Raw genomic sequence first — 18,281 nt, 5'->3', positions numbered from 1 at the left:
TGTTGAACCATCCTTGTCTCCCTGGTTTAAATTCAGCTTGGTCATAATGAATGACTTCTTGGATGAATTGCTATAGTTTGACAGGATTTTATTTAATTTTTAATCAATCTTCATAATATTGGCTTGTTCACTGTTTCCTGATTTAGATATTAGGATTATATTTGTCTTATAAAAGGAATCTATTGGACCACTCTATCAACTTTTAAGAATAATTTATGTAGTTTGACACTAACAGTTCTTTCAGGTATTGATAGAATTTTCCTCTGAATACATTAGGACCTGGAGCTTTTCATTGTTATTATTTCTTATTCAATTACTTTTATTTCTTTTTCTGAGATAGGATTATCTGAGATGTCCGTTTGGTCTTCAGTTATTTTGGGTTTTTTATATTTTTGAAGATATTACTCTATTTTGTATTTCCAACTTTGTTGGCAACATACAAAACAAGAAAATTCTGATGATTCTGTATTCCTTCTGATTTTGTTGTCATTTCACTTTGTTTGCTATTTTGTAAATTTGGCTTTTTAATCAGGTTGGCTAAAGATTTATCACTTTTATTAGTCTTCTCATAGAACCGTCTTTTACTTTTACTTCTTTATATATATAATCTTTCTCCCTGAAATTTAATATCTCCTCTTTTGTGCTAATTTTTAGCTGTTGGATTAATTTTGTTTTATTTAATGACACTTGTGTGTTTTTTAACCATTTGTGATGGGAAACTTTCTAAAATTTATTGCATATTTTCCTGCAATTATTAACCAGAAAGTACTGAATACAATCTAACTTGTAAAAAATTGGTTGTGTTAGATCAGACACTTCTCATCTGTCACCAAAATTTTCACATAAAGTACATATCCCCAAAACAGTTAAGCTACATTGCCTAATAATAATGTAAGTGTGCCCGATATTGGGGAGGGGGGACATGTATTTATCATAACTCCTCTGAAACCAAGTTTGGCCATTGCATTTAATTTATATTCTTAAAGTGTTTTCATTTATAGTGTTCATGTGTATTCTTTTGACTCTGTTTTCTTTGCTCTGAATCAGTTCATTCCATTGTTCCCACTTGTATGAATATGAATTTAGAATCTCTGAATTCTTCATATTTGTTACTTCTTGCTGCACAATAGTGTTCCACTACATATTTACTGTACTTTGATCATTCTTCAAGGAATAGGTATTCACTAACATAATATATCCTGCTGTAAGTATTTTGGTATACTTAGGACCTGTCAGTAGTTGACTTCTTTGGGGGCATATTGGGGAGTAGTGGGATTGTTGGATTTCACATAATCCAAATTATTTTTCAGAACCATTGGATCAATTCACATCCCTACCACCAGTCCTAGTAATGTGCCTGTTTACTGTCATTCCACTTCGTCATGTAGCACATTGCAAACTGGGATATTAAAGTCCAAATATGGTGGCTCCACTGTCATTGTTACAGAAAAGCGTTATAGAAGTCTTGAATGATATTTTCTGTTTCTCTTTTGTTCATTGGCTTTTTTCCCTTTACATCCTTAGAAACCTTCAGGAAGATTTGTCTTAGGTTGGCCTCTCACTAAACTTTCTGTAAATTCATTTTTCCCTTTGCCATTTTTTAATGTTTCAGGAGGCAATACTGCCCACTTATCCACTGTCCCCTCTATAAGATTTTAGAAGTTAATTTATATTCTATGTTAGTATTGCCTTTAACTGCACATGGTTCTACATGGGAAGGGATCAAGTGTTTTGGGGTGCTACGGTACCTTATGGGCTCTTTTCTCCTTATTGCAGCAATTTATTTAAATTTGTTAAACTTCACTAGGAAATGGTGATAGTTTCTTTTTCTGAGATGCCTCAGTTCTACACTGTCTTCTTATCATTTTTTAAATTTGGTGTTGATTTTGATCTTTGCTTTTAACAAGTCTCCAGTCTGACTATACAGAGACAGTTGAGTCTGAAAATTACTTCCATCTCAGTAGGCAGTTGCATATTGTCTGTTAAAATGCAGTTTAAAATTTTTTGTGATTTGAGGGGTGAGGGGTCATCTTGCCATAAACATAATTGTGTTTAATAACTTTTTTTTCCAGGAATTTGCTATTAGCAAAAATATACAACTGGGTGACGAAAAGGGCTTAAAATTTCCTTCTGTTTGGGACTGGTCTCTTCAGTTTACAGCAAAGGATCGCACCCTTTTTAACAACCCCTTGTACATTGGAAAGAGTGCACCACGTGTACAAAATGGGTCAGTGAAATCATTTAAACGGACAAAGGTAATTATGAAAACATTGAAAACACAGACCTTTAATAATTGCATCCATGTTTTGTTTACTTTAAAACCAAAAGTTATAATAAAATATAGCCAGCCCTTGTGGCTCTGCAACATGGGGAAAGGGAAGAGAATAAGCATTTCTGTAGCACCTATTTTGTGTGAGGCCCTGTGCTCAGGGCTTTATAGATATGATCTCATTGGATCCTCACAACAACCCTGGGTACTAGGTGCTGTTATTATCCCCAGTTTACAGTCAAGGAAATTGAGCCAGAAAATAGAGGCTAAATGATTTGCTTGGGATCACACAACTAGCAAGTGTCTGAGTCAGGTCTTCCTGACTCCAGGCCCAGCACTTTGTCCACTGTGACACTTCGCTGCCCTCAAAATGAGGAAACAGAAGATTATATAGGGGAAAGGGACTTGCCCAAGGGTTATACAAGTAGTAACTAGAGTTCCACTTTCCAAGCTCAGACCCTCCATAGTCTGTCCCCTTCTGCTATACTGCAGGGGTACACTGAAAACCTTAGCAGAGGTTTGCTAAAAATATTTTCTACTGAAATTGCCTCAAGTTCTGATTTTTCTTTTCCAGTGTACTTAATCATTTTATATGCAGTATCATGAGTGATGTCATTTGAGATTTTTTTTCTAACTGAAAGCCTCTCATTACTCAGTGTTCTTTCCTGTTATGTAGAAAGAGGAAAGTTTTCAGAGTGAAGATATAGGTAAAACCTTTAGTCATGCATAGAAAAAGCATAATTATCAAGGTCATAAGGTTAAAAAGAAAATTAGGGTAAGCACAGTATTCCAAAGGAAGAAAATTAAATGGTTTAAAGTTGTTTGAGGCTGAATTCCCTCAAACTTAAATACAATATTCAGCTTATTTTAAAAACTTATGTCTTCTAAATCATTATTTTTGTGAATTAGAAAATAATGAGCATATTTCCCCATACAGAAAAATTATAGCTCTACGTTGAGAGGAATGCCACCTTCCTTTAAGAATGGAATCATCAGTGACCAAGATTTGCTTCCAAGGAGAAATTCACTAATACTGAAATTGAAGACAGATCTTCAGCAAACTGACAGCCAGAGCACTGATATGGAGCAATATTTTAGAGACTGGTTTTCAAAACCTGTTGACCTGCATGGTGTAATTCTGCCCCGCCTCTCTGGAATACACATAAAACTGTGGAAACTCTGCTACTTCCGTTGGGTTCCAGAGGCCCAGATTAATAATGGCGGCTTCATTACAGCATTTCACAGAGTATCTCTATTGGCAGATGAAATAGATATGCTCAGCAGGAGTCTTCGACAGTACAAGAGCAGTCCCATGCAAGCTAGCTCTTCAGAACTGGATCAGAGTAGAATATACTTTAGAGCAAATGGTCTAAATGATACATCTGGGACTCCGGAGTTTCTTTCCTCTTCATTTCCATTTTCACCCATAGGGAATCTTTGCAGAAGAAGCATTTTAGGAACACCATTAAGCAAATTTTTAAGTGGTGCCAAAATATGGTTGTCTACTGAGACTCTAGCAAATGAGGACTAAAATGTAGTATTTTCTGAACATTTGGGAGAAAATGGTAAATCTTTTTCCTCCAAGTTAACACTGCTAACTGTGGCATCCGAAGCTGTAATAATTTCATATACAAGAATAATAGTTGAATTTTGCACAAATATTTAAAAGCAAACTGAATCATGCTTCAATCGCACAATTTTCAAAGTAGGCATAAACCTTGGTTTTGATTTTTTTTCTCCTGAATTTCATAGGTCTGGGCTTATTTTCAGGTGATGTGCAAGCAAAAATTTCATTTACTAATTTAGAAGATGAATATGATTATGCTAATCAGATTATTTTTTTTGCTGCATCTCTTTTCCAACCACCAAATGAGGTTTCTCTGATTAGCAATTCAAGGAAGCAAAAGCAAATATTTTTAAAAATCTAGAGTAACCATATTGCCAAAAATAAGTTGACAAGTGTGGGAGCAAAACTTTGAAACTAGGCTTTAGTGTTTCTATATTTACATACTTCTCTAGTTATGTTATCTCTAATTGGTTTCAACTAATGCTTATATTAGTGCACTGTGATCATAATTTATTTTTCAAATCATCGTGTTAAAGAATCTTTAGAACAGGGTTTTTAAATTTCGTGAGCTTCCCTTTACTACACAGGAACTAACTTTAAAATGATATGCACTGTTAATCGTAAAATGTTTGCTGTAGATAATATAATTATAGCCTTAGAAGTGCCTTTAATTGAAATGAACTTTAAGATATGTATACTACACAGTGAAATGTAATTTCCTTTTAAATAGGATGTTAAAATCGTAATGTGTATTGTAAACATCATTTTGATATTCAGATTCATAAAACTAACTGGAAATCAGCAAAGCCATTATTTGGACCTTTAAACAGCATAGAGCATTAAGTGCCAGTATATATATGGAATGCCTTTGATAGTGTCATTTAGAATGAACCTTTATTTAGAAAGATCTTGGCAGAAAGATTTTATTTCAGTTTTACTAAGTCATTGTCACAGAATGAAGTGTTTCTTTTTCTGTTATGCTAATTGTTCATTTTTATATTGGGAAAAATTCAGTATATGCTGTGAAGATTCAAATTTTGGTTTTTCCCTCTGGAAGGAATATCTGCAATCCTAAGGAAAAGGAAGTATTCATTCTATGTGTCACTGGCATTTTGATAAATTTAATTTTTGATACATTTTTTGATGTCTTATTAGAAGAATTCAGATCACCTAGTCAGATAACAGGTCTAAATAGTCAACCAAGGATAAACAAATTTGGGTCCAAAGGACCAGAGTGGAAGACACAAGATTTCTTAAATGCTACTGCTAACTTTGAGCAGGGAAGAGAGAGCCTTTTTTCCGATGTGCAACTATTTTTGTCAGAAACATTGTGAGAAAAGAGACAAAAGTGAAAGAGGATTATGGAAATAGGGACACAGAAGTGCACTTCACATTTGTTTGGGGGTATTTTGTTCCAGCCCCCTAATTAAACTATTGTAATATGCACATATTCATTGCAATAGCATTAATACCCCAGCCTTTCTAGCAGTGGCTTAAACCTTAGCCAAAGATGTGTTTGAGTTGAAGCTTTGGGTACAAGAGCTCTAATATAGGATCCTGATTTTGAGGTTTTTTTCTACACTTCTTCCCTCTCTCCTCACTCCCTGTTTAAACAGTTTTTTTTTCTTAAAAAGTAGCCAAATTGTTTACAGTTTCTTAAACTGCCAACTCATTTGGGATCTTTAAAATTTTGACTAAGTAAAATAACTAACTAGTCAGTATATTTCACTTTGAAAAAGTGACTACTGCCCAGGAACAATAAATTTTTGCATTTTTTAAAGGTTTTCTAAGATTGTGTTGTATCTATATATTTAATGAGTAGCTGTTTCTATTTGATGAATAATTTGCCTTTTTACAAAATTGTTTGAATGGTAATTGCTTCTTGGATTGAAGAAGCAGAAATGTTTTTATAACTTGTCTTAAGAATTTTGTCTTGTTTATAAAGTCAAGGTTTTCCTAGCCTGTTGGATATAAAAATAAGGGTTACTGTTAGTTTATATTGGAACCTTTTTGTTATGTAAATATTTGTAATAGCTTATTGATTGAAAATCAGTTCTTAGTCCCTTAAAGTGCTGTCCATTTCCTTTCCATTTGTTCCAAGCTGTTTCCTCCCTGTTTTTGAAGCTGCTTCATTGTTAACATGTAGACTGTTATGAATTCAAACATTGGATTTAACTAATTTTCTATAGTTGTCTCCCCTTAGCCATACATTTCTTTTAACTTTAAAAAAAATTTTTTTTACAAATTTTAAAATTAGGTACTAATACTGATTTATAAAGATAAAAAAATCTTTATATGAGCTTATTTTTATATCATTTTCTAGTGAAAATCTGCATTGGTTCTCATTGGTCTGTTACAATGATTATTGTGCCATATTATATTGTACACAGAATTAACAACTGCTGAAATTTTAAATCCGGCAATTAAGAGTGGGTGAAATGAAGCTGCATTTAGCTACAGCTAACAAGAAATGATGCGATTGCAACTACAGTAAATATACTGTACCAAAGAAGTCTGTAATAATGGAGAATCCCATATGAACATTCTGATAAACCTCCTTATTTTTTACAATAATTGTGCCAATGTACTTTCAGTGATATTACTTAAACATGTATAGTGCCTGGCCATTTATTCTCAGATGGAAATTTATATTAAAACCAAAAATATTTCTAAACTTTTATTTAAGTAAAAGATGACTTGTCCCAAATTAATAGGTGAAAACTATTCCACAGATCTTTTAGTTATAGTAACTGCTTATAGCAGTAAACTCAGTTTTGTAAAAATTGATATTAAGTGAAATCTGAAACCTTTGTGCCTAACAATGACTGTTACTTGAGTTAAGTAGGATTTGGCAGGAATATTAGAAATCTTGTCAGTAAGAGGCAATGAATGTGAAGGAGATCTTGATTATTGAATAAAGTTTTATCTTTCCTCAGTGAGTTGATTGTTGTATTCATCAATACAGAATCATCCCTTTGTCACATGCATAGAATCCAGTTGAGTAGTTCAAAGACCTAGTCGCCATGGCTACCTTACATAAACAATCTCAGATGTTTTACTATCATAAAATGATAAATTTATATTTATAGCATTAACTCCTTTCTAAATTTGTTTGGGATATGATTAGTCAGCCTCATTAACCCTGCCTATATGTCAAGGCCAAGTCAAAATCTGGTTCTTCACAACAAATATTTTTGAATACCTGATTTGCGAAAGGGGCTGATACAAATGAGGCACCTGAAGGGCAGAGAAGTTTAATTATGTACCAAGGTCATATACCTAATTTTAGTAGCAGAGCTGGAACTACCACAATTTTGTGGGATCTAGTTTCCCCCCATACTGAAAATCCAAGTCTGGAGTATCTAGCAGCTTTATTTTCATTTACTACATAAACATATTGATAATATCAGTTAATTTAAAAAAAAAAACAACCTTGTCCTTTGGGGAGAAAATAGTATCAATTACTTTTAGAATAATAATTTACAATTGAAAATTGATCTTTGTACACATCAACAGGTAGTCCAGATTTTTCTGGAAACAGTACCGCATTTGAAGGAACTTACAGCTAGCTCTAAGGATAATAGCTGACATTTTTATAGTTTGTGCACACCTGTATGAGGTAGGTACTTGGGATTTTATTGTCCTTGATTGTTTTCCCTTGGACTCAAGAGTTTCGAAGACCAAAGAATGAATCGCTTAACAGGCCAGCCTACTGGCTATGAACCACTTACTGCACTTAGCTAGGCCAGTCCTCAGAAGGCAGTCTGTCCCAGGACTGTATGCCTTTCTGAGGTCCATTATTAGCATAGTGTCTGAGAATCCAGGATCACTCCCATTCCATGAGAAGGCATCCAAATAGGAGATTGTTGCCTATTTTTTGTTCCGGCTCAGAAATGGTCGCTAAGCTGGAGTCAGGTTTCTCCTGACTAAATATCCCTTGTTAATTATTCATTAATTATCCTTTAATTTGCATGTCAAAGAAACAGCCCTTGGATGCCACTAAGAGATCATAAGTATGCTTGAATTTTGTGACATTCTGGGAAAAAGCCACATTCTACTTTCACAAGGAAATACTTTTGATCAGCAGTCTTGTTTGTGCTTATTATTGCACATTGAACTAGTGGAAGGTATGATTTTTTTTTTTAACATTTGCATCTGAAATGGAAATGCAGAAAACTTCCTATTTAAAGAATTTCAACAACTTTGCTATGTAGTATTCCAATCAGGTTTGTAGCTACATAGCCTAACAGCACTAATCTAAACATTGTGTAGTATAATCTCTGATAAAGTATTTTCTGATGAATTGTACTAGTGGGAATAAAGCATTAAAATATATTTGACATGCATAAGGAGTATTGCCTATATATATACATAGATAGTTCCTGGGCTTGCTAATTGTGTTGACATAAGCCATGGTATAGCTGATGGAGGGATATTGTGTTAAGTGCTAGGGATACAAAGGCAAAGATATAGTTTCTGTCCTCAAGGAACTTACATTCTAATGGAAGAGAACACAAGTAGACCAGTGTTGCTGGAATGTAGAGGTCTGGAAGAGTATAGGAACGAGCCATTATTAAAAGCTTTGAATGCCAAACCAGAATTTGTATTTGATCTTTGAGACAATGGGGACCCTCATGCTCATTGAGTGGAGGGGGTGGCACGTTCAGTGTGGAGTGTGGGAGAGACCAGGCAGGGAGACCAGTTTGCTATTGCAAATCAAAACCAAGCTGAGCTTCTGGTGGAAAATGGAGTTAGCTGGGAGAGATGCTAACTGACCTAACTGATCACCAAATGAAATGGTATGAAGCAGAAAAGAGGGCCTAGGACAGAGCCTTGGAAGACAACTACGGTTAGTAGGCATTACCTATAGGAAAATCCAGCAAAGGACACTAAGGAGCCATCAGACAGGTAGGAAAAGCACCAGGAGAACAAGGTCATGAAAACCTCACAAGGAAGAGTATCCAGAGTGATCAACAGTGTTAAATGCTACAGAGAGAAATAGGGATCAAGACTGAGAAAAATCCAGTTGATTTGGCAATGGGTAACTGGAGAGAGCAGTTGTAGTTGAAAGATGAGGTCATAAGCCAAATTGCAAAGGGTTTATTAGAATAAGAAAAATGGCACCACTAAAGGTAGATGGCTCTAACAAGAAAGGATTTTCCAAGGAAGGACATGCTTCTAAACAGCAGGCAAAGAGCCAATAGATAATGGAGATTAGTTAGATTGGGGATGATTAATGAAGGCAACCTGCTGAAGAAATTTGGAAAGGATAGGATCAAGGGTGCATGTAGAAGGGTTGGCTTTGGCAAGAAGAATGGCCAGAGTGAAAGAGGAGATGATAGTAGAGGAAGATATCCGAGTGATGTGAGATGAGGGGAGAAGGAGGCACTTTGAGCAGCTAGCCTCAATATGCAGTTTTACAACCTTGCTCCAAGAAGCAAGTGTTCTAATAGTATCAAACCAAGCAGGTGTGATTCAAAAATGGAATGTGTGTCTAAGACTCAGCATAAAATTCTGTGAAGTAGATGCTACTATCTCCATTTTAGAGAGCTCAGATGAAGGTACGATAACTAAAGCGGCTATTACTGACCTTAACTCACTGCCATATTCTCTAGATCTGTGTACCAGTCTGAAAATGGACTGAAAAAAAAGGGGGGGGCAGCTAGGTGGTGCAGTGAGTAGAGCACCGGCCCTGGAGTCAGGAGGACCTGAGTGCAAATCCGGCCTCAGACACCTGACACACTTACTAGCTGTGTGATCTTGGGCAAGTCACTTAACCTGCCTTCCCCCACCAAAACAAACAACAAAAAAAAGAAAAACTGCTTTGGACAAGTACCAGTTTAAGTGTTTGATTAACAATGTGTCCATACTACATATTACTAAAATGAGTCCTTAAACCTGGTAACAAACAGTCAAAATTAAACATGTAAAATGTAGCAGTAACATTTTATTCTTTGGGAAGAAAAAAAAAGCAGCAGCAAGTGACAAAACATGATCCAAATTCTGTAATCTTTAGCTGAGGCATTTGCTCTTAGCTCCGATTGCAACCACATGGCAGACTTCGACTTGGGCTCCCAATTGTTGAAGTTCATCCAACCAAATCATCTGCTTGTGGGAAAGACGATCATTGGGCCCTTTAACTTCTACCAACTAGAATAAAAAAAGATTAAAATGTTACCAATGGTTTAAGTGAATAGCTGTCAAAATCTATAACATTTAGCAGGACATTTTTTTTTGTTTGTTTTTATCAACTGCAAGTGTTTATTTTTTAAAATAACCATTCAAAAGTCATCCTTCCTTTGCTACATAAGTTCATAAAAGTTAAAGACAACCAAGAAAACACTTCACAAGAAAAGAATTTTCTTGGGAGGGGCAAGAAGGGGAACCTCATAGCAGTGATTCATCTCCAAACATAAATTAACAGGTTTGCGACAATAATTGTTGAAGAAATTCAAGTTATGTATCTTAGGATAGGACTGTTAAATGATCCCATTATTAGCCATATGCCCTAAAGAGATCAAACAACGAAGGAAATTCAGACCCATCTACACAAAAATATTCATAGAATAACTTTCTTACAGCAAAACAACAGCAAATGGAAACAGTGAGCATTTATCAGTTGGGGAATGAATGGCTAAATATATCAATGTGATGGAATATTAAGAAACAGTAAAAGGAAAATATAGGAAAGCTTATATGAATTAATGCAGAGTGAAATGAACATTTTATACAATGCCTGCAACACTGTACAACTCTCAAACACTTAAGTACTATGATCAGTGCAATGACTAATTGTCTCCAAAAGTTAGAAGATAAATCATGTTGCCCTCCTCTTAGCAGAAAGATGAAGGGCTGGAGAGGCAGAATGAGAATGGAAATTTGTTTTGCTTGACCACAACTATGGGTTACAAGGGAGGGCTTTTTTTTTGGAGGAGGGGAGGAAATTTACATGAGGATTTGAGAAGTAAGTAGTTTAATAGTAAATAAAAGCTATGATTTGGGGTATTAGACTCATTGGTAATTACCATTCAGTAATTCAAAGGTGAACTGAGAGAAGGTGTTAATATAATTAGATATATGACTTTCAAGTTTTATCAGAGCTTACCTTAAAGTGATTATTGGAGGTATTCCATACAACTAGATCTGGGAGACCCCCTCTGTGATGCCGAAGGTCTTTAGCTAGTAGTCTACAAACGCCACTTAAGAAAGGTCCTCCAAAACAGGATACTAGGTCCTTTAAGGCAAAACATGAACTTCTTTAATGTGTTTTGTTGTCATTTTAAAAAGTAGTAAGTACCTATAGTCTTAGAACAAATGAAAAGTGCCATATTAACCCAACTCATTTATATCCCCAAAATGAGATCTTTTAAAGGAAATAATTTCATTAAAGGAAAATATAAGAATATAATGAAGAGGAAAGCACCATGGCATGTTAGATGGAAAACAATCTCAGAATAAGGAAGTCGAGGGTTCAAGTCACCTCTGACATATAGGGGCTGTGTAACCCTGGGCAAGTCAATGTACCTCTTAGTAGATCAGACAATTTTCCAAGATGATAATTAAAAGACTTTCATTGGTGAAGGATATTTTTTCACCAAGAGTTCCCTATACCAATGAAATCATGGATCTAGAGTGGAGAAAATACACTGAAACACAGTACCAATTATATGCTGCTCTCAGTTTTTTACATGAACCAGATTTGGGATTTATAAGCAGAAAATACAATAATCATTCTTAGCCTATCCAATGAGCACTCTAAACTCCAGAAACACAACTAGGAATTCTGGCTTCTGAAACAAGTGTAGGGGTAGGTGGGTAAAGACCGTGTGATTACTGCTGGAGTAAGAGAAGGCCTTTGGATCCCACTTCCAGCATGAACTGGCCTTAACTTTTATTGTACCACAGGTGGCTTTCAGGTCCTACTTGATGGGGGAAGGGTAGTCCATCCCCCAGAATCTAGCCTGTACTTCTATATTACAATCAGTGGCTTACACTCTCCTAGATGACAGATAAGGGACCCATTAGTGGGGGAAGGCAAAGTGGTGGAAGACTCAAGCCTGGGATGTTGCTAGAATGTGTGGAGGATGTAGCAGTGAACCACTGGAACCCAGAAGATAAAAATGATGGCAAGTGTCAGCCCAGGGTCTGGAAGAAGCTAGCAACTTGAGTGAGGGAACAAGGATAGCCATAGATCTGGGGGCTGTGGCATAGTGCTAGAAGACTGTGAGGCATGGGGACAGTAGGCCAGAGGACCTCAAGGGGAAGAAACAAACTCTTAAATGTTGGCACCCTGGGACAAAGCTCCAGTCACCTTGTCCTTAGTGGCTTTGCTAAACACCTCAATCAATTCCTCAATCGACAAACACTCATTACACAACTATTATGTGCTAGAGACAGGAGAGATAAAGACAAAGAAAGGAGGTCACCCCAGGTCCCAAGGAGCCTGCTCTCTACTGGGGCTAGGAGCAGCGGGAGGGGGAGAGTGGGTGAAAACTCTGTGTGTGTGTGTGTGTGTGTGTGTGTGTGTGTGTGTGTGTGTGTGTATACATATAGGTAGGTATGTATCTATGTATGTAGTATGTATATACAGAATAAATACCAAATAAAAGATAGTTTAAGAAGAGTGGGCACTAGCACTAGGGAGAGGAAGAATCAAGAAGGCTTCATTTAGAAGGTAGTGCTTGAACCGAGTTTTAAAGGAAGTAGGGGATTCTATTATGTGCAGGGGAGAAGGGAGAGGAGGGAGGGGAGAAGTTTAAAGCAGGAAGACTGAAGTAGAGAACCATCTGTGAAAAGCAGAAAGGAGGCCAGTTGTGCCGGACTACAGAGTGAAGGAAGGACAGTAATGTATAGTTAAGCTGGAAAGGTAGGTTGTGGGGGCTTTAAAAGCCAGGCAGAAGAGGTTCTATTTTACCCTAGAGGCAAAAGAGAGCCACTAGAATTGATTGAATAGGGGAGAAAAAGGGTCAGATTTGCACTTAAGGAAAATCCCTTTGGCAGCTATGTGGAAGATGGAGGATCAGAACATGGAGAAACCAAACATGAGGCCACTGCAACAGTCCAGGGTAGAGGTGATGACAGCCCGAACCAAGGTGCTGGCCATGGGAGTGAAGAGCAGGCCTTAGATGGAAAAGGTATTGTAGATGCTGAAAAGGCAAGATTTGTTTCCAGACTGGCTACGTGGGGTGAGAGAGAACAAAGGGTCAAGGATCATGCTGAGGTTAATGAATGTGGAGAACAGGAAAAAAGAAAGCATCTGACCCTGTAGAAGTAGTACAAGTAGCAATGACAGAGGAGTAAAGAAGGCAGATGAGAGTTTCTGGTTGTAGGTGTGGGACTGGATAAGTATAGTGAGAAACTGGTTGATTCAGGGATAGAAGGAGACTCCTATAACCCTTGGTTGTGGGAAGATGCTCAGCAGAAGCTGCCCCCAATTTATTTGGGAGAGATTATTTTCTGGCCCACCTATGGTAGGATGTCAGATACTTCCCCTTTACCTGTGCTTGCTGAAGAGAAGAGAACCTGTCCCAGCTGACTCCTGACACTACTTTACCCTCCTGAGCATTCCATACATTTGCAATCCACTCTTTCAGAGTCTCAGGAGAAGCCTTGTGAATCATCTGAAGCCTAGACTCAATGGCATCGCGTCTGTTTTCATAGAAGCTATCTGTGTACAAATCCAATGGGAAAGCCTGCATAGAAATGTAAATATGCTCTGTAATATGGTATCTAACTGGAATTAGAGAAATTTTCAAAAGCTGTCAAGTTTTTAAAGGTCAATTTAAATAAAATGTCATTCTCATCTAAATCTTTTTTCTTAAAAGGTTATGCACCCATAATGATGGTTGTGTGAAAGCAATTTGTGATGCTAATTTTTTATAGCTGATACAACCTCAAATGGTGTTTTAGGCTAAACAATAAGAGCTTAATAGGAACCCATATGGCATATTCTGAATTCATAAGATTTAAGATTAATTTACTAATAATTTGGAATTCAATATAACTATTATTTAAAATATCAGTATGACAAATATATAGTATAAAATAGTATGCTATAGTATATAGTAATGTACATAGTACAATAAAACAATTTTAGAATATCAAAAATTTAAAATAAATGTTTTCAATCCTCTATTACATATGAAACTAAATAGCAAAAATGAATTATTTGAAAAATTGCTTAAAGATATATAAAAATATATATAAATACCTGATAGGAGTTTCTAAAAACATCTGGTATCCCATCCATGAAAATGATGTCCCACAGTAGAAGGCTATACAAAGTAATAAATGTGGACCCTTCCCCATGAATACCTAGAGCAAAAGTCATATAGATATTCTGATTTTCAGTAATAAAATAGACATCTGACAAAGTTTAATTTCTTCCTTTGAGTTAACTGAAACAACCCCTCAAACAGATGAACATTTACCAAATGTTTAGTTTTCAAATCAGTAACAGAAATTTTTTTTAAGACTATCATATGGTATAAAAATATATTATGTATTGGTATTGCTATTTGTTTATGTAAGGGAGCCTGGTTTAGAGTAGCAAAATTTTATTCTTGAGACAATTAAAAATCCTTTTTTCAGATATCATCAACTATGTCATTTTGGACATTTCAAAGACCTACTGGAAATGGTGCAGTCTGGGGTTGCTGGAAACCCCAAAATGTCAGGGTACAGAGTGGCATCCAACTGGAATGAATTCACACACTGAAACCTTCTTCCAGCCTACCAATAGAAGTGGGCAGGGTTCCTAGTGAACCTACAACTTAATGGGTGTGAGACTGATGCTTATATACAAAAAGAACAGTGAAAGAACCTGGATGGGATTGAGGAGTGGTAAGTAGTCCGGGGTGGGCCAAGAGCAACAGTGAAAGGACAGTGGTGAGTAGTCTGGGGTGGGCCAGTTGCCTTGGACGGAGGCCAGTGATCTGGGCTGCTGAAATGTATGGGAAAATTCAGGGACTGGGTTGCTTTCAAAGACATGGTCTTTTCCTTTTAGGGATCCAGGTCCCATCACCCCATCAAAAATCCAGGAAGAATCACACCTGTCAGATTGGCTAACATGACAAAACAGGAAAATTATAAATTCTGGAGAAGATGTGGGAAAATTGGAACACTAATACATTGTTGGTGGAGTTGTGAACTGATTCAATGATTTTGGAGAGCAATTTGGAACTATGCCCAAAGGGCTATAAAAATGTGCATACCCTTTGATCCAGCAATACTTGTAGGGCTATATCCCAAAGAGATCGTACAAACAGGAAAAGGTGCCACATGTACAAAAATATTTATAGCAACTCTTTTTGTACTGGCAAAGAAGTGGAAATTGAGGGGATGTCCATCAATTGGGGAATGGCTGAACAAGTTGTGGTATATGAATGTAATGGAATACTACTGTGCTATCAGAAATGAGGAGCAGGAGGATTTCAGAAAAACCTGGAAAAACTTAATATGAACTGATGCTGAGTGAGGGGAGCAGAACCAGGAGAACACTGTACAGTTACAGCCACATTGTGCAATGACTAACTTTGATAGACTTGGTTCTTCTCAGCAATGCAAAGTTCTAAGACAGCTCCAAAAGGCTCATGATGGAAAATGCAATCTACCTCCAGAGAAAGAATTCCAGAGTCTGAATGGAGAACGAAGCATACTATTTACTCTCTCTTTTTTGATTTGTTTTGTTTCTTCTTTCTCGTGGTTCATTCCATTGGTTATAATTCTTCTTTACAACATGACTGATGTGAAAATATGTTTAATATGAATGAATATATAGAGCCTATATAAGATTGCACACTGTCTTGGGGACGGAACAGAGGAGAGGGGTAAAAAATTTAAAACTCAAAAGCTTGTGGAACTGAATGTTGTAAACTAAAAATAAATTAAAAATTTTAAAAAAAAGAAATACATAGACGTGTCAATACATAATATACAGAAATTCTCAATAGTAAAACCAAGTCAAAGCAAAGAGGCAAGATGTAGAATCTAATTCTTAATCAGTAGAAAATGGAGAGAAGCAAGAGGAAGACATAGAAATGGCCAGAAGCTGGATTCCCATCACTCTGGATAATAGTTAAGGATATTTGCTATTTGTTCTCAGAAGATTAAAGGCAAGTATGCAAGCAACTGGCCTCACAGTCAGTAACATTTATTAAGAGTCCTACTATGTGCCTGGTGCTGTGTTAAGCCCTGGAGATGCAAAAAAAAAAAGGCAAAACACAGTTCTTCCCCAAAGAAACTCAAAGTGTAATGCTGGAGACAAGTGTACAAAGTGTACACAAAACATGTGTACAAAGGAGCTATATATGGGATAAATAGGAAATAACTGAAAGCATTAGAATTATGATGGATTGGGAAAGGATCCCTGTAGAAGATGGGATTTTAGCTGGGACTTCGAGGAAGCCAGTAGGTGTAGATAAGGAAGGAGAGCATTCTGGGCATGGGGGACAGCCAGAGAAAGCCCAGTCAAGAGATGGAGTGTATAGTCCATGGAACTAACTGCCAGGAAGCTAGCATCAAACAATTTGAGTACTACTTGTTCACATCCCTTTATTACTTATCTCTTGTGGAATGTTTTTGCTCAGGCTGACCCACCAGCAGGCTTGCAACAGAACAGAAACAAGGTGATGAGGGCCTGAACTAGACTGGTGACAGTGTCAGAGGAGAGAAGGAGGTATATTCAAGAGTTATTACACAGGTGAAATCGATGGACATTGGCAACAGATTAGATATGGGAGGTAGAGATAAGAGACAGCAAGAGTCCAGGAAGACACCTACATTGTGAGGTAGAGGGATGAGGAGGATGGTATATAATAATGGTGGGGAGGGGTTGCAGAGGCCTTGGGGGAAAGATAATAAGTTCAGTTTTGGACATGTTGAGTTTAAGTGAGAAGGAGCAAGATTTTTTTTTAAATGAGCTCCTGAAATAGATGTGGTCTAACAAGGGCAGAAGAGTGACCAATTGGTTTGATACAACTCAGCAAATAGCAAAGACCTAGACCCATCCATCAATTGGCTACAGTGCATTTAGAAGTTACAATAGTAGGACAAATGCTATATAAAAACTGCTTTAAGTTTGAGCCTACTTCTTCCAGGGACCAGGATGGTACAGGAGTCAGTACTGCCCTAGGGGGTAGAGGGAAACATTGGTGGATGCTCAAGCCAATGGCCTTAGGGAATCATACCAATTCTTTCGGTTTACATCTAGAAAGCCAGCAGACAGATGTAGCCTTGCTCGCAAACCTGAAATGCATTTGTAAGAGTGAAATCTGGAATAAGAATTCTTTGAACCATGAGCCACATGGGGTGGTGGGTTGGGGAGGGAGAAGACCTCATTTAGGAAAAATGCAAAGCCCTTTACATTTTGGGGAACCCACTGGAGAGATTCTCCACCTGGGACTTTCATTACTGGAGACCCTGGATCCACTAGGAAAATAAGAATATTATTTTCCTCTTTCTTTTAAACTGCAGTTTTCAGTTTGGGGGTATATATATACTTAAAAGTCAGATGAATTCTTTTGAGACAATCTTTGCATGTAAGAATGGTTATTATGTACCGTTATCTGTTATATCACTGTAATCCAGTATGCACACTTCAGTTAACGTGAGAAACATTTCGATTTTGAACCCTAAAATACTAGTGACTAGTAGTTTGCCTAGAGCATGCTATGGTAGCTCGTAATGTTCCTATTATTTGCTTTTACTTTCTAGCTTGCCCTTATTTGTGATATGAGAACCTTTTGGAAATCAGCTCCATTGGATGAAGTCTGCTTGCTAGCATAGAAATCCCAAGCATTCAAGTCCTTTCCCTGGGAGCCTCGCCCCTGTTCAGGGCTTACTTGATATTATATTTAGTCTCTAACTCAGCCTATCTGTCCTGGTATTGGGTGAGTTTGGAATTCCAGTAAATGTCCTTGCAGTGGTAGGTGTCTCCTGGGGAAAATTCCAGGAAACTCTGGGAATAGGGACTCAAAGCAAATCTGCCTACAGTTCAAGGAGGATTAACTACGGCACCAGGACCCTGAGAGGAAGTCTCACGTGCCTCATGTAGAAAGACATCTTAAAAATCTCCTATAGACCATACTGGATGGCCTCATGCAGGGTTGTATGTGGTGATGGGATCACAAGGAGTTTTCACCAAGGACAGTCTGGTTTCTCACTGAAGGGTGGCAATGGGGGATGATGAAGTCGGCTCTAGGTCACATATCACTTCAGGGAGAGCTCCACATGATCTAGACACTTCTGTAGGGGCTAAGTTTTCCTTTTTGAAATAGGAAGCTTTATTTTATTTTCCTTTTTACATTAGTGATTAAGCCTAGGATGTGTGTGAGGTGGGGGTGAAGACTCAGAGGAAAGAGATCCCTTTAAAAGGAAAGGAAGAAAGTGAAGTACCCCAGTACCCCCAGAATTCAGTGCCAGTTCTGTTGTACCACTTTGTAGCTG

At 37.1% G+C, this 18,281-nt stretch overlaps 2 protein-coding genes across 3 annotated transcripts in view; one reads left to right on the top strand and one right to left on the bottom strand.

The window, feature by feature from the left end:
• The window catches only part of MTMR10 (myotubularin related protein 10), an 87,181-nt gene extending 80,406 nt beyond the window's left edge, over positions 1-6,775 (top strand). The window contains exons 15-16 of the mRNA XM_036735169.1: positions 2,073-2,255; positions 3,207-6,775. Coding sequence (XP_036591064.1) covers positions 2,073-2,255; positions 3,207-3,800 — 777 coding nt within the window. The 3' untranslated portion in view covers positions 3,801-6,775. The remainder of the gene's footprint in view (positions 1-2,072; positions 2,256-3,206) is intronic.
• A 2,973-nt stretch (positions 6,776-9,748) lies between these two features.
• The window catches only part of FAN1 (FANCD2 and FANCI associated nuclease 1), a 37,154-nt gene continuing 28,621 nt past the window's right edge, over positions 9,749-18,281 (bottom strand). Inside the window, exons 12-15 of one of the 2 annotated variants that reach the window (XM_036735508.1) lie at positions 14,047-14,150; positions 13,334-13,528; positions 10,942-11,070; positions 9,749-9,986 (exon numbers count right to left, since the gene is read on the bottom strand). In XM_036735508.1, coding sequence (XP_036591403.1) covers positions 9,849-9,986; positions 10,942-11,070; positions 13,334-13,528; positions 14,047-14,150 — 566 coding nt within the window. In that variant the 3' untranslated portion in view covers positions 9,749-9,848. The remainder of the gene's footprint in view (positions 9,987-10,941; positions 11,071-13,333; positions 13,529-14,046; positions 14,151-18,281) is intronic. The other variant, XM_036735509.1, reaches the window with a different exon arrangement.

The sequence above is a fragment of the Trichosurus vulpecula genome, chromosome 8 (assembly GCF_011100635.1).
Source record: "Trichosurus vulpecula isolate mTriVul1 chromosome 8, mTriVul1.pri, whole genome shotgun sequence".
Classification (NCBI taxonomy): Eukaryota; Metazoa; Chordata; class Mammalia; order Diprotodontia; family Phalangeridae; genus Trichosurus; species Trichosurus vulpecula.
The sequence above is the reverse complement of the archived record's forward strand: the minus strand, read 5'-3'. Positions and strand labels throughout refer to the sequence as shown.